The sequence below is a fragment of the Saprolegnia parasitica genome (assembly GCF_000151545.1).
Source record: "Saprolegnia parasitica CBS 223.65 unplaced genomic scaffold supercont2.29, whole genome shotgun sequence".
Lineage (NCBI taxonomy): Eukaryota > Oomycota > Saprolegniomycetes > Saprolegniales > Saprolegniaceae > Saprolegnia > Saprolegnia parasitica.
The window spans coordinates 160,382-174,735 of NW_012156423.1; the positions used below are offsets into that span (position 1 = coordinate 160,382).

A 14,354-nucleotide genomic window follows, 5' to 3' on the forward strand; every position below is an offset into this window, starting at 1 on the left:
CTCGACCGTGAAGGCTGCCACGTGGTCGACGTTCTCATGCGCAATCTTGAGCGCCGCAAAGGCCGCCGCAATGTGCTCGGCCATCGTTTTGGTTTCCGGCGAAATCTCCAAATGAGCTCCGGCCACACAGTTTCCTTGCGTATCCGGACGACCAATCGGGTCGGCTCCTTGCTCATAATGCACCAATCATACGCCACGTAGAGTCGTTACATGCATACGATTGGTGGACTGCAATAGATCAGATGACTGCCGAATTGAGTTTGGCGTTGAGTTGCAAACTTCAATGTGGGGAATTTTTTCGTGGCACCCTTGCCCTTGGTTGTTCCGCCGCGAGAGAGGGCGATGGACCAACATCCAGGTCGCCCACTGAGGCGCACTGTCGCTCCAGTTCTCCAGTTGAAGACTGTGCAGGGACCATGCAACCGAAGGCTGCGTCGCTCGGCGAAGCTCGTGGAAGCGACCAACGCGACAGTTCCTCGTCCGCAGCGACAGGGCGCGCCATAATACTCACATACCGTAGTGTCTTGGGCGATGGCTTCCTCGCTTGGAGCCTCGTCGTCGAAAGCTGTGGGGCTGCAGACACCAGACTGACGTCGATATTGCACTTTGAATGCGACGTCGCTGTCGTGCCACGTGGCACGGTCACCCTACCTCCTTTCAGACTGAGCGGCTAGAGGCTTATAGATGCTGCGTCATCAACACTGCCACGTCACGCACTTCGCACCTACTACCTCGTCCACCGCATCGCTTGTCCATCTTAGCGTGGTGTCCATGTACACCAATGACCTGCGAACTCTTCCGGTCAAGCTGGTCGGCCGGTCAACGAAAGGTGGACGATTGGCGTGAGCCCAGAGCAAGGTGCATATTTGATATACCCTTGGCCCAAGCTTGACCCAGAGATCCCGCCGTGTCGTCGTCCATCACATTCCAGCATATGTTTTGCGTGTTGAGTTTCAGGTCGGCATAAAACTCAAAAATCCGCAAAAAACTCAACCACAAACCAGCAGTCTGACGACGATGGTGACTATCACGGACGTCGGGGCGACGTACGTGCTGGTGCTGCTGCTCTTCCGCGCGCCGATGGGCGACATCCCATGGACGCACACCTTCGTCCTGCGCTACTCGCTCGTGGCGGTCGCGACCCTCTTGCTCATTCACGGCGCCTTTGGCACGATCTCGGACGAGTACTACTACGGGCTCGAAATCTTCAGCATCTTCAACACGATCTCCGCCTACATCATGATCCTCCAAGGCAAGACGTACCAGGACGAGGACTTGACCGAGAAGGTCGCCATCGTCACCGGCGCCAACGCCGGCATCGGCCTCGAGATTGCCCGCCAGCTCGCGCAAATGGGCGCCCACGTCATCTTTGGTACGACACCAACAGCGTACGCGATGCATGGCCTCTTCCTCCTGCGCATGTAGCCTGTCGGTCCAAGGAGCGCGCCGAAGACGCGATGAAGCAAGTCGCTGCGACCACAAGTTCATCCAAGCTCGAGTTCATGGCGCTCGACGTCGGCAGCTTGGCGTCAGTCCGAGCGTTCGCCGCCGAATTTCTCAAGTCGGGGCGGACCCTCCACATCCTCATCAACAACGCGGGTGTGAACCACTACCGCCGCCAGTACGATACCGTAGCATCGGTGTATCGCTTGAGGCTCATGCCACGTCCGTAGCGAGACAGTGGATGGCTTTGAGGCGATGTTGGGCACCAACTTCCTCGGGCCGTTCCTTCTCACCAACCTCCTGCTTCCTGCTTTGCTTCGCGCCGACGACGGCCGCGTCGTGAACGTGGGCTCGTGCGTCATGAAGGTATCTATCTTGCTGTCTCGGAGACTCCCGCTCTTATGTAAACACGTGCAGTGGGCGACCAAGATCCCGTTCGAGGACTTGAACACCAAGCACGACTACGGCACGGGCCAAGGCGTGTACAACTGGACCAAATGGGCCAACTACGTACGATTCTCTCCCGCGCGTGTATGCCTATCAATGTACTCTAGCTCTTTTCCCAAGAGCTGCACCGCCGGTACGCCGACACGACGCTGACGGTACGTTCACGCAGCAGCATTGTTTGCTGAGAATCCCACCGCAGGTCAACTGCGCGCACCCGGGACTGGTCATGTCCAACATGCAAAGAACATGCACCCGTTCTTGAACACGTTGGCCCATTGGTTCAACTGGCTGCGACCGTTCTTGCAGCAGACAGGCGAGCAAGGCGCGTACACGCCCGTGTTTGCTGCGACGTGCCGCCATCTCACTGGCGGCCACTACCTTGCGCGGTCCGAGATCGAAGAGCTGCCAGCACGCTTTGTGGACGCGGACTTGGCCAAGCGGCTCTGGGACGTGGCCTGTCCGCTGGTCGGTTTGCCCAAAGACTACTTTCCGACGCCGACGTTCGACTAACATGGGCGACTGGTAATGGTGATGCATTTGCGGGTAATATACATCTTCTGCAGCGATCATGTCAAAACGGGCTTGGGCCGAGTGTTGAAAATGAGCTTCTTCCGCGCAATGCCGACGACCGTGTAGGCGGCGCCACCTACGCACCACTATGGCGTTGATCGAGGCTCGCATGACGCACCGTCTTTGCGCATGATGGCCATGGGCTTGGCGAGCTTGGCAGCCTTGCCTTCGAGGAGATGGTTCCCGATGAGCAGCGTCGGCACGCCCTAAACACGCGGTGTCATGCTCGGGCTGGCAACGCGCCGCCGTACCTTCTTGTACTCGAGATGGCCAAGACCCAGCGAAGCCTTGGTCTCGCTAATGAGCTCACCTTGGAGCTCGATGATGGACCATTCAGGCTTGCCGTCTTCGCCGGCCAGTACACGCAGCGGGATCCGCATCGGTTCCAAGCGCGTTCTGCCACCCGCAGCAACGGCAAGCGAATGATACATACACTATTTCCTGTAATTGAGGGTGTAAAATGGTGTGCTTTAGAATCAACATTGCAGCTTCTTTGATACTGGATGCGTCCGCACATTATACATGTATATTAGATCGTTGTCTGCATCGCTCATCGCACAAGCGTATATATCGGTAGCCACAAGGCAGTCAGAGCGGCCTGCTTCCTCGATAACCTGAAATCACCGATGTTTTGGCTGGAAACAAACGTCCATAGACCGCCTCGGTGGAAACAGGGCTCCGATTGTCTGCACTGGGCGCTGCTCGGCACTGCATGGAAGGTTACACTGCAGCGGCGAGAGCGCAAGGACGGTATAATGACGACGATAGAACTTTTCTAAACAGTAAAGAACGTTCGCGCAAGTCGACCGAAAATGGTCGGTCGACTTGCGCGAACATATTCAATACGCCATAGCAAGGCGATGTACCAGTAGCGCTTACAAGCTAGAGCTCTGGTATCCTGCGATGCCTGTGGTATCCTAGCAACATGAAGACGAGTCGCAGAAAGTTCAACTGTGCAATTTCAACACTATTTCCAGCTCACTCGTATCCGGATACTTATGCGGACAGCTTCGAAAAACGATCTTTTGCCAAGAGGTTTTCACCTGATAGGACATTGGAGAATAAGAAAGGCCGGACGCAGCAGCAGTAGCATGGGCAACTCGCCGAGCGTGCTCGAGAGCATTACGAGCTTCAGCGACATCAACGACGTGCAGAAGGCGCTGCTCGAGACGCCCGACAGTGCGGCCATCGACGTCGTCCAGGCCTTTCACGCCTGCGCGTACCTCGCGACGACGTGCCAACGCCTCCAGTGCATCCTCGAGCTCTTCCTCAAGCACGGCGTCGACGTCAACGCGATGGACCCGCAGCGCAACAACTGGACGATCTTGCACCACATGTTTGTCGCGCAAAAGACGTTTGTGCTGCCGTACTTGTTGGCGCGAGGCGCGCGGCCAATGCGGGACGTCAACGGGCTCGCGCCGCACGACTACCTTCACAAGTCCAAGCACGACCACTACGTACGCGCCTATCTTGAGACAACGTCGTCCAGCTTAAGCGAGCATCCGTCGTCCGACCCGGCGTTCACCGAGCCGTGCGTTGTGCAGATAGTGCACGATTGGAAGCGGGATACGCACGAGCTCGGCGAGCTCCTCCACGTCAAGTGCAAGGGTGCGCCAGGCTACGTGCAGCTGATTTACCATGAGAACGACTCGCCCGAAGGCCTCCAGGAAGAGGCCGTCTTTGACCAGTTCATCCAAGTCGAGAAGGAAAAGACCATCTCGTTCAGCACCGCGCACCTCCCAGCGCAAGCCGTCGTCCATGTCCTGTACGTCGCTTGCGACAAGCACATGATGCACCGGCAAGTGCAAGCATCAGACGGGCCGCTGAGCATCCAAGCCAACGTCGAAAAGTATGTCTTCACCGTGAACGGCGAGGCCTTCCACCACGCCAACCCGGTCCTGGACGGCATAGTGTTCCCCACCATGCGCGAGTTCCAGCAGTTTATGAAAATGATGAAGTCGGACAAGCTCGACGCAGTTCGATACGAAGACGAAGCAGTGTCCAACCAAGAGGACACGTCTGACGCGAGTCCATCGGACAACGAGACATCGACAACGCCCAACCAAGATGACGAGAAGCCCAGCGCTTGTCGCCATGCCGAGCTTCCCACAGACCAAGCGTCCTCGAACCAGCTCACAGACGAAGCGTCCTCCAACCAGCTCGAGTGCGACGTTTAGGCAAAACAAGGAATAGGGTTTTATAGTCGTACATGTAGTAAGTTTTACCCACCCGAAATATCTGAAATTTTAACGATTTGACGTTTTGCAAGAAAAAGTTTGCCGGTAAATTGGTCCTACATGATATCATCGTGGTGCGGCGTCTTGGGTGTCTTGGGGCGCACGTCGCTAGGTCGCTCAAAGAGCATTTCAATGTCTTCGAGGAGAAGACCTTTGGTTTCGGGGCACTTGAAGTACACGAAGGCGCCTGCGACCAAGCACAACGCTGCAAAGAGGAAGAAGACGCCGTTGATGTTGAGGTACGGGAAGAGCTTGGGGATGCCAATCATGATGGCGCCCATCGCCCAGTTGGTCGTCGTCGAGATCGAGACGGCTTTCGCGCGGACGCTCATCGGGAAAATCTCGGCCGGGTAGATCCAGCAGATCGGACCCCACGAGATCGCAAAGCTAAAGATGAACACCATCGTAAAGACCACCATGACCCAGCCTGCGCTCTTGGAGCAGCCCAGTGAGTCCGTGTCGCCGTCGCAGCCGACCGTGAACGCCGTCGCCGAGACGACGTGCCCAATCACCATGCCAATGGCGCCGAAGAGGAGCAGCTTGCGGCGGCCGTGGTGATCGACCCAGCGCATGGCCGGGATCGTCGAGAGAAAGTTGACGATTTGGATCATGAGGAGACAGATGATGCCAAGACCAAGTACGTCCTTGAAGATCTGCCCGCCGTAGGCAAAGACGGCGTTGACACCCGTGCCTTGCTGCAGCAGCTGCAGACCCATCGCGATGAGCACGCGGCGGCGCACCGACTGGTCGCGCCAGAGGTCCATCCACGCCGCCTGGGCCGACCCTTCCTCTTCGAGCACGTCGCCAATCGCATTGAGTTCGTCGTGGATGTCGTCATGGCGGCGCAGCTGCTTGAGCATCACAGCCGCAGCGTCTCGACCGCGCGCTTTGTACGTCCAGCGCGGCGACTCGGGCACGCAAAAGATCCCGACCATGACGATCACGGGGAAGACGAGACCGATGCCGACCGTGATGCGCCAGCCTTGGTTCACATCCTGGATGATCGCGTTAATGACGCCCGCCAGCACGATGCCAGTCACGCACGCCATCTGCATGAGCCCCGAGAGCATCCCGCGGAGCTCCTTGGGGGCCATCTCAGCCGCGAAAATCGGCAGCGAAAACGTCGCGTTGCCAACACCAAAGCCTTGCACGAGGCGCGCGATATAGACTTGGGCGTGGGCGCTCGATGTGATGAGGAGGACGCCGCCGAGGCCGTAAAAGACAGCGGACGAGCAGATGGTGGTCCGGCGGCCGTACTTGTCGGCCGTGTAGCCGCCGACGACCGCGCCAAACATGCAGCCAACGTAGTAGAGCACGTTGTACAAAGTGGTAAAGTTGAGCCAATTGGGCGGCAGGTTGGCGGTGGAAGCGTTGCAAGCGACCTCGCTGTTGCCGTCGTACCCGATGCAAAAGGCGTCGAGGAACGACGGCATGACCATAACACCCCCGGCGACGCCGTTGTCGTAGCCAAAGAAGATGCCACCAAGGGACGAGAAGGCGCAGACACCGACCGCGTAGAGGTTCTGACGCAGCACGGGTGAAGAAGTCATGCGCCGAGTGCGAGCAAGTTGAAGAGTGCGTTCCGTTGCGAGCGTCGATCAGCGTATGCGGATTCGACGGCTCGTATCCGGAAGGTTGGACCAATGGGTATCTTCAAGCAGCGTGGGTTGCGATCGGGTGGCTGACGTGCTCGTCTCTCTTGCTGCATGAGGGTACGACGCGATTACCAAATAGATCTTAGCTCGGCTACAGCCAAGCAGCGGAGAAGGTTTGGCGCAGCTTCATGCGCTGGAGACGACGTAGTAATGAAGCTGCCGGGTCGTTGCCACCGCCGTGGAAGATTGGTGGTTGACGGCTTGCGGCGGTGGGCCAGCGACATGGGCGAACGAACGAACGGGTGTATCAGAAAACATCAGAAAGGGTCTGCTTTTGTTCTTGCTCGGTTGCATTGCTCGTTCTGGTTGAAGTCGCCGCGACAGGACATGGGTGGCAGGCCTTCGCAGCCACAAAATCGACAGACCATCAGTCGCCGCTTCATTACTACCACCCATTCACCATATGTGTCAGCAACGTCTGACGGCAGACGTAGCAGCTGGCGACGGTCCAGCGCTCGGCGATTGGGTCGCGGCGGTACGCTTCAAGATCGCGCTGGGCTCGTGATCCGCTGCATGAATGAGTAGCTGATCAAGAACAAGGTAAGGGTGCGGACAAGGCTCGGCGTCTCTGAGAAGATCGCGCCAAGCCTCGAATGGAATCTTTGATCGTGTTGGAATGCACTCAAGCAACCCTTTTGGCAATACCTCCTTGACCGTTCATCCTGGACAATGGAATACATATATTCAAGATGTTTCTTCCCTTGATCCTGGACGTCAACGAACGACCGAGTAGAGACCAGGAGAAGGGTTGTTGTGCTACTTACATTGTCAGCGCCAACGATTGCAACATGGCTACTGCGGCGATGATATGGTCTCGACCACGTGGGCTCGTTCGTACTTTTATAAAGGTGCCAAGTCCCGGTATTGCAAATACAACCAACTTTCTGGGATCGCAAATACAACCAACTTTCTGGAATCGCAGTCCCAGACATTCCCATACTATAGTACGGCTGTGGGACGCTGTGGGACAAACCCCTTGCATCTTGGGACAAACGAGTCTCGTTTGGTTTGAAGGAGTTTCCCTTTTACGGATATCGACGAGAAGTCCGGATATCGTAGTCTTACTATCGAGGCGATGAGCGCAGCCTCGCTCGGGTCGTGCTTGGGCGTCGCCTTCGTCGTCGATGACATCCACAAGGGCTGCAACCTCGCGTTCCGGTACCCGGCGCCGCAGAGCGACAGCCATATCTCGGCGTTCCACCGGCTAAGCTCGGCGCTCGTGGCCAAGCTCTTCCGGCCCAAGAACGCGCTCTGCAACCAAACGTTCGAGCTCGTGATCGACGACCTGCGCTTCGTGAGCCACCCCGTGGCCATCAACGTTCCATCGGCGCCAGCCTCGGGACAAGCGCACCGCGAGACGTCCATGTTCAACGTCATTTTTGCCTTGGACGAGACCAAGTTCCACATGGAGATGGACCCGGCGCCCGGCGACCACAAGCGCAAGGTCGAAGCGTACGCGCAGGTGGCTGCGCAGCTCGCCAACGCGCTCTTACATGAAGAGAATCGGGTTGGTTTTGTGACGAAGGAGGTGCGCGAGCTCCTTCACATTCGCGACGAGATTGCACAGAACGAACGGCTCCACCACATGAGCAGCAACATGGACGACAACAGCAACGCGCCGCAAGAGACATCGTACCAGGAAGTCGATTCGGACCCGCAGACGCTCATCGACGTTGCGCTCGGGAAGAGCATCCTCGCCAACGACCTCAAGGCCGTCTACCACGGCCTCGAAGAAGACGGCTCGGTCCACGTCGTGCTCAACCGCTGGGTGCAGCTCTCGCTCACGCTCTACGACTCGAACCGGTTTGACATCACGTCGATCCGGCCGTACCACACGCTACTGCTGCTGGCCGAGAACGAAAAGATCCTCGAAGCGCTCCCGTCCGACGCGTCGCCGCACCTCCGCCTCGTCATCGAGGCCCACAACCCGCTGCGCGACTTCCACGAGCTCATGGTCGAGACAGGCATCCCGCTCAAGCAGCTCTTCCGGCTGGCCGCGCACCTCGTGTACTGGGGCGTCGCGCGCGTTCTGGATGCCGTCACGATGCACAACATTTACCAAGTGCGCCCGACCGCCAACTTGCACGCGCACTCGGCGCTCGCGCTCGAATTCCGCCGCAAGTTCACGAGCTTTGAGCTCGGCGAGGTGCTTGCGACCTTTATGGGCAAGCACCGCATCTCGGTGTACATGAACACGCTCTCGCAGCACCGGAAGCTCGAGTACATCCACATGCTCATCTGGCTCCTCCAGCACGACTTTATCGTGCAGCTGCATCGCTACATCTACCTCATGATCCCGCAAGAGACCGACGTGAGTTCGTCACCGGCCGAGCCGTCGGCGGAGAAGGATTACATGGCCCAGCTTGCACGCATGTCGTCGTCGAGCCCCGTCTTTGACCTCTTCCAGCGCCTCTGCCCGTACTTTCACGGCCAGCATCACATGGTCGAGATCATGTGGAGAGAGAACGTGACGCGTGCCGAGCTGCGCATGGTCCTCAGCACGTACCAGAGCATCCTTGCGTTTGCCGTGCACGAATAGTCGTTGATGCCAACACGATCCTTGCGTCTCATGCATCTTGACATGACTGCTGGCATCCAAGGAGCAGCAGGACCTAATAGTCTTGTGCATGCATTCGCACTGCTGTATGCAGATGATCGTCGGTGGAGAGGGCCATCGCGCCTTGCAGCCGTGGCTGCCTGCAGCACGGCAACGAGGTGCAACATGCGCGTATCGGGTCGATGGCCTCGCTGTCGCCGCGCGCGCTTGGCGCTAGCCGCATGCAGCCATCGCCTCCATGGCCATGATGGCCATAGAGCGTGCAGGACCCATCCGCGCATGGATGCTTCGCCAAGCAGCTCGCGGAGCCTCTGCGCCCAGGAGCCGGCCGGCGGCGAAATTTCACAGTCGGTCGAAGCGCTGTGATTGGTCGGTTTTCGATTACACTCGTTCGACGCAGCAATAAAAGACATCACGTTGCATACAAATATCGAGCAATCTTTAAATGCTGCAAAAAAGAAAGCGCCCAGCCGGCGCTGATGAATCCTACTCCCCAAGTCTTTCGCCAGCCGCCGTCATAGAACCAGCGCCATGTTCCTCTCCTGGGTCGGCAAGTGCGAGCTGCTGCATGCGCCTCCGGAAGCGCACGTGCTCAAGGGCTTCAACGAGAGCTGCCAGCGGGGCATCTGCTCCATGGTCATCGGCTTCCTCGGTGCCGGCGACGAAGCGGACGTGCTCGCGACGCCGACGCACGTCAAGTGGTCCATGGAGGCCCTCGGCCACAGCTTTGCGCTGGGCATGGAAGACGCCGACGTCATTGCGGGCGCGACGCGTATCTACGAGAAGTGGCTTGGCCTCCACGGAGACGGCCGCCCCAAGTGCATGCTCGGCCAAGAGCAAGAGTTCATCCGCGACCTCCTCGGACACATGTCGTTGATCTTTGAAGACCGCGACGCGACGCGCGGCAAGCCCGAGCTCCTCGCCAAGCACATCTCGCTCTGTGAGAAGTACGCTCTCGTCGTCTACTCCTACTGCGTGTCATCCTTCGCGTGATGTAGGGTCCTCGACTTGTATTCGCTTCTGGGCCGAAAACGGGCCGCGACGCTCACGCCAACGACGTGGGATCACTTTCTGCGTCTCCTTTTGGGCATCACCGACTGCGTCCTCCACGGCACCAAGCACAGTCTTGCCTCGGCGCTCTGCGGGCAGCTCATTCGCGTGACCCTGGAGCAGTTTACCATCTCGCTCCAGTTTACCGGCGTCAAAGGCGACCTCTGGAACATGCTCCTCAAGTTTTGCCGCCGATGGCTCCACCGAAAGACTGTCATCGAGCAGTGGAACGTCATCTCGTATGCGCTCACGGAGCAGCTCATGGCGCGCATCGCTGCCGATGCGTCCGCGACGACGACCGCCACGTCCCATGTGATTGCGATTCCGTGGAGCGACCGCACCCCGACCCAGCTCGAGTTCGTCCGGATCTCATTGTATCAACCTTCGATGGCTCGCTCTGTAGGCTCGAGAGCGCGCTTTTAGCCTACGCGTGGTACCGCATCATGCGCGTGATTGGCCACCCGAGCCTCTTTGCCGACCCGGATGTCTACCTCGTGGCCATCGTACGCCTTTCCCAAAATATTTTTTCAAATGATCGAGCGTGACGCGTAGAGCGGTATCCGGCGGCTCGCCAACGTCCTCACATACGTGGCACCCGCGACGTCGGACGAGAAGCAGCCGCAGCTGCCCGACGTCAACACGGTCTTGCGTATCCTGGGCCCCTGGCTTTTTGACGCGTCGTTGAACCGAACGGGTCTCCCGCGCTTTGCCCTCTGTCGCGCCGAGGCCGTGCGGTGCCTTGGCGACCTCCTGAGCCAGCACGGCGGCGGTCGCACCAAGCAAGTCACGTGGCCCTTCACCATCCGCGCGCTCATGGCGATCCAAAAGGCCCTGCTCGACGACGACGATGTAATTGCCTCCTTTGTAAAAGAAAAAGCGGATGCTAGGTGCTCGTGGCGTCGGCCGTCGCGAGCTGTTCGCGCATCTTTGGCACGCACGGCACCCACACGCTGCGCGGCGTCGGCGTCCTCGCCGGCAGCTTTCACCACGCGATCGACCGCATCTTCCGGTACATGACGTGGCAAGACAAGTGTGTTGTCACTATTTGGATGGAGCGTAGACTGAGCGCGACCAAGAGCCCGAGCGTCCGAAAGGAGAGTGCCAGTGGGGCCTCGTCGCCGCGCAAGCGTCTCTCGGTCGGCGACGAGGGAGGAGGTGTCTCTGCGATTGGCGGCGTGCCGATCACGCTTCTCCGGCGCGCCTGCATCGAAGCCTGCAGCTCGCTGCTCACGATCCACTCGCACTTGCCCGTACATATCGTTTTGAGCACCACGGTATTGATGCTGACGTTTGTAGATTTCCATCACAAAGCAAGTGGAGAAGACCTTGACGGGGCACGTGGACGGCTTACCCCTTGTCTACTCGAGCCTGCCGCGGTACCAGAGCTCGAACGTCGTCACGCTCCTCATTGGATGCCTCAAGTCGGAGGTCGACTCGACCAACCAACAGGTGTCGAATTGTGTTTCGGAGGCGCAACGACCGACCGTTCGATGTAGATGGCCATGTGGCTGCTCACGATCGCGGTGCAGAAGGAGGCGCTCTTTTGGTCCATGGGCCTTGCCTCGACGCGCAACTCGCAAGTGCCCATGACGATCACGAGCATTTGCTCGTTTTTGACCAAGATTCCGAGGTAGTCTTTTGTATGATGTGGAGGATGCGAACGGACGTGATGGCCTAGTCGGTGGAAGCCCGCTTGCGTCTTTACAGCGCTCGAGTGCCTCCGGTACCTCACGATCGTGAGCGAGCACCTCTACAAGCACGTCTTCTCGTCCTGCGTCTACTTGATCAGCTGCGTATGTGAGTTCATGGCGTCCAACGCCCAGGCGCTGCGCACGATGCGGTCGCCGCCGCCGTACGTCGACCAGCTCATTGCATCGGCGATGGGCTGTCTCCTCGAATGGATTGTGACGACGCCACAGCTGTTGAGCAAGACGCAGATCATGGTCAAGATCATTGCCACCGTCGTCGACTGCGCCGACTACCGAAAAGACTTTGTGCCTCTTGTGCCGCACGCCGACGACGCGACGCGCCAAAGCGCGCACGAGGTCCTCGAGTACCTCGTCAAACACCACGCCAACACGGCCACGGACGCGCGCCACAGCGTATACACAAGGCTCTCGCTCGTGAAAGATTGATAGTTTCATAGGTCCTCGACGACGACGAGCATGCGCAGAGCCGATACTTTGTGTGGAACCACGGCACACTGGTGGGCCTCCTCGAAGGCGACGACGGCAGCCTCTCGGTCTCGCTCCGGGACGCGAGCGGCCACTACGCGTGGCGGGTCAAAGCCCAGTACCGGTACACGCCGCTGGGTGCACCGGCGCCGTCGCCGCCCGTCGCGCGGCCCACGCGCACGTCATCCTTTTACACGTACCACCACGACGCAGAGATTGATATGGACGGCGACGCTGCGCCGACCGACCCGCTGCTGCAAGCGCTTCGGCAGAACGCACCGCAGCTCACCAACTGGAGCAGCTCCAGTAGCGCTACCTTGGACGCGGCCGAAGGCAACGTGGCCGCGCGCGACGTCGAGACGTTTGTGCAGCTGCTGCAAGCGCAGCGCGAGGCCGAAGAGATGATCCTCGCGCAGCACGCGGGCGACGCGAGCGGGCCCGAGCCGCTCGAGGCGCCCCGACCGACGACGTCGTCCAACGACGCCCGCCGGCTGCTCTCGCAACTCGGGTTCATTTCGATCGGATCCTGGGGCTCCTTCTTCCCGCTCACCAACACCGATGGTCTCCTCCGCGACCTCCGCGCACTGGACCGTCTCCCGACCCGCGAGACGTACGAGGTTGGATCCTTATTGTTGTTTTCTGTGCTCATGTTTGGATGGGAATTGTAGATTGGCATTGCGTACACGGTCAACGGTCCTTCCGCCAATGGCTTTGATTCGATTGCGACGCTCGACCAAACGTCGACGCCGTCGCCTGCGTACGCTGCGTTTGTGGCGACGATGGGCTGGACCGTCGACGTACGCGCCTACGGCGGGTTCCTCGGGCACAGTCCGCGCGAGACCGGCCAAGCGCTCGTGTACGCCCAGTACAACTACGAGGTGGCGTTTTACACGCCGACGCTGGCCGCGCACCGCCCGCTTCTCGCCAACGCCGAGGTGCTCATCGTGTGGAACGAGTGCCAGCAAAAGTACACGCCGGGCTCGGCGCTCTGGGCGTCGGCGTACGGTCTCCCGCACCCGCGCGCGAGCGTCTACATCATCATCGACCCGCTCGACGAAGGGCTCTTTTGCGTCCGCATTTCCGTCGCTGGCTCCGTCTTCGAGAGCGACCGCAACGACGCAGGTTTGTTGCCTCTGCCGATGCACGTGGCGTCACGCGACCTAGGCGCCCTCGACGACGATACGTTTGCCGGGCGTGTTTTGGGGCCGCTCCAGGTAGACTGCGTCGCAGTTGAGCGGTGTCTATAGCTATGACTAGGACGGCATGGTCATTAGCGGCGAATGGCTCGGACCACTTGTGCGCCAAACGGCCCTCAACGCCGTGCACGTGCACCGACTGCAGCAGCGCCACCAGCACTCGCTCGGCCTCTCGACCCAGTCGCCGATCCGGTGCGAGCCGACATGCACAGCGCGTTCTCATGCTGCGCTTTCTAGGCCACAGGACAAGCGCACCAAGCTCATTGCAGGCGTTGTCCGGGACCACGTGGCGCCCGTGCTGCCCGGCGAGTTTTACAGCTCGCTCTTTCCGCGCAAGTAGAAGATAAGGGTGTATACGTGGTCTTCTTGGGTGTGGTGTGGGAGGGGATAAATACACGGCGGCGACGACGACGACTACATGTGCAGCAGGTGGATTTGAACCGGCGACGCCTGGCAGAGCGGGCACTTGCCGTTGACGGCGACGGCGTTGCTGATGCACGGTGCGCAAAAGAGGTGGCCGCACGACGTCGACGCGAGCTCATTGAATTCGTCGAGGCAGATAGGGCAGAACGCGTTCTTCGTGTACTGCTCCATCGCGACCGCGTTGTCCATGCACACTTGCGTGCAGTCGGCCGACGCCATGTGGGTTGGGTCGTAGCGCACGGCCTTTCCGTCGCTGCGCGTGAGGGGCGCCGAAGTGGCGGCCGGCGCCTTGCCATTCGATTTCTTGCGCTTCTTAGCGGGAGGCGAGTCTCTCGCCGCGGGGCGACTGCGCGCGGGTGGCGACGGGATCTCGTGCGTCAAGTCGACGACGCGTGGCGGACCGGCAGGTGGGTTTGGCGGGCCCTGGAAGAGGGCACGCAGGATGTCTTCCTGGATTGCGCCTGGTCGGAAGAGCGCCATGAGGGCCTCCTCAAGATTGCTCATGCTGGCTAGCGTGGTCGGCGGGAAGGAGGTGGATGGACGGGATCGCGCGGTGGCCGAGGGCGCCGAACGAGCAATTGCCTTGCATCGGGATCGAACCC

At 59.6% G+C, this 14,354-nt stretch overlaps 7 protein-coding genes across 7 annotated transcripts; 4 read left to right on the forward strand and 3 right to left on the reverse strand.

Moving 5' to 3' along the window:
• Positions 1 to 976: 976 nt before the first annotated feature.
• On the forward strand, positions 977 to 2,400 carry SPRG_06996 (hypothetical protein; the record flags this gene model as incomplete). The annotated part of the gene is made up of 6 exons (XM_012346459.1): positions 977 to 1,372; positions 1,426 to 1,621; positions 1,674 to 1,809; positions 1,861 to 1,953; positions 1,998 to 2,045; positions 2,134 to 2,400. Exons 1-6 carry the CDS (start codon positions 1,018 to 1,020, stop codon positions 2,398 to 2,400), a joined length of 1,095 nt encoding a protein of 364 aa, XP_012201849.1. The 5' UTR covers positions 977 to 1,017.
• Positions 2,401 to 2,402: 2 nt separating this feature from the next.
• Positions 2,403 to 2,885, reverse strand: SPRG_06997 (hypothetical protein). Its single transcript, XM_012346460.1, has 3 exons — positions 2,712 to 2,885; positions 2,579 to 2,666; positions 2,403 to 2,536 (listed from the first exon to the last, which is right to left on the reverse strand). The coding sequence occupies exons 1-3, from the start codon at positions 2,838 to 2,840 to the stop codon at positions 2,457 to 2,459; spliced, it is 297 nt and encodes a 98-aa protein (XP_012201850.1). The 5' UTR covers positions 2,841 to 2,885; the 3' UTR covers positions 2,403 to 2,456.
• Positions 2,886 to 3,519: 634 nt separating this feature from the next.
• Positions 3,520 to 4,743, forward strand: SPRG_06998 (hypothetical protein). Its single transcript, XM_012346461.1, has one exon. The coding sequence runs from the start codon at positions 3,552 to 3,554 to the stop codon at positions 4,635 to 4,637; it is 1,086 nt and encodes a 361-aa protein (XP_012201851.1). The 5' UTR covers positions 3,520 to 3,551; the 3' UTR covers positions 4,638 to 4,743.
• Positions 4,651 to 6,262, reverse strand: SPRG_06999 (hypothetical protein). Its single transcript, XM_012346462.1, has one exon. It carries the CDS (start codon positions 6,245 to 6,247, stop codon positions 4,754 to 4,756), a length of 1,494 nt encoding a protein of 497 aa, XP_012201852.1. The 5' UTR covers positions 6,248 to 6,262; the 3' UTR covers positions 4,651 to 4,753.
• Positions 6,263 to 7,387: 1,125 nt separating this feature from the next.
• Positions 7,388 to 8,917, forward strand: SPRG_07000 (hypothetical protein). The gene has a single exon (XM_012346463.1). The coding sequence runs from the start codon at positions 7,428 to 7,430 to the stop codon at positions 8,889 to 8,891; it is 1,464 nt and encodes a 487-aa protein (XP_012201853.1). The 5' UTR covers positions 7,388 to 7,427; the 3' UTR covers positions 8,892 to 8,917.
• A 510-nt stretch (positions 8,918 to 9,427) lies between these two features.
• On the forward strand, positions 9,428 to 13,700 carry SPRG_07001 (hypothetical protein). Its single transcript, XM_012346464.1, has 14 exons — positions 9,428 to 9,856; positions 9,908 to 10,315; positions 10,363 to 10,462; positions 10,512 to 10,808; positions 10,847 to 10,968; positions 11,020 to 11,209; positions 11,256 to 11,408; positions 11,456 to 11,589; positions 11,638 to 12,061; positions 12,106 to 12,750; positions 12,802 to 13,255; positions 13,298 to 13,347; positions 13,391 to 13,521; positions 13,567 to 13,700. Exons 1-14 carry the CDS (start codon positions 9,441 to 9,443, stop codon positions 13,667 to 13,669), a joined length of 3,627 nt encoding a protein of 1,208 aa, XP_012201854.1. The 5' UTR covers positions 9,428 to 9,440; the 3' UTR covers positions 13,670 to 13,700.
• Positions 13,678 to 14,267, reverse strand: SPRG_07002 (hypothetical protein). Its single transcript, XM_012346465.1, has one exon. The coding sequence runs from the start codon at positions 14,254 to 14,256 to the stop codon at positions 13,744 to 13,746; it is 513 nt and encodes a 170-aa protein (XP_012201855.1). The 5' UTR covers positions 14,257 to 14,267; the 3' UTR covers positions 13,678 to 13,743.
• Positions 14,268 to 14,354: the final 87 nt, after the last annotated feature.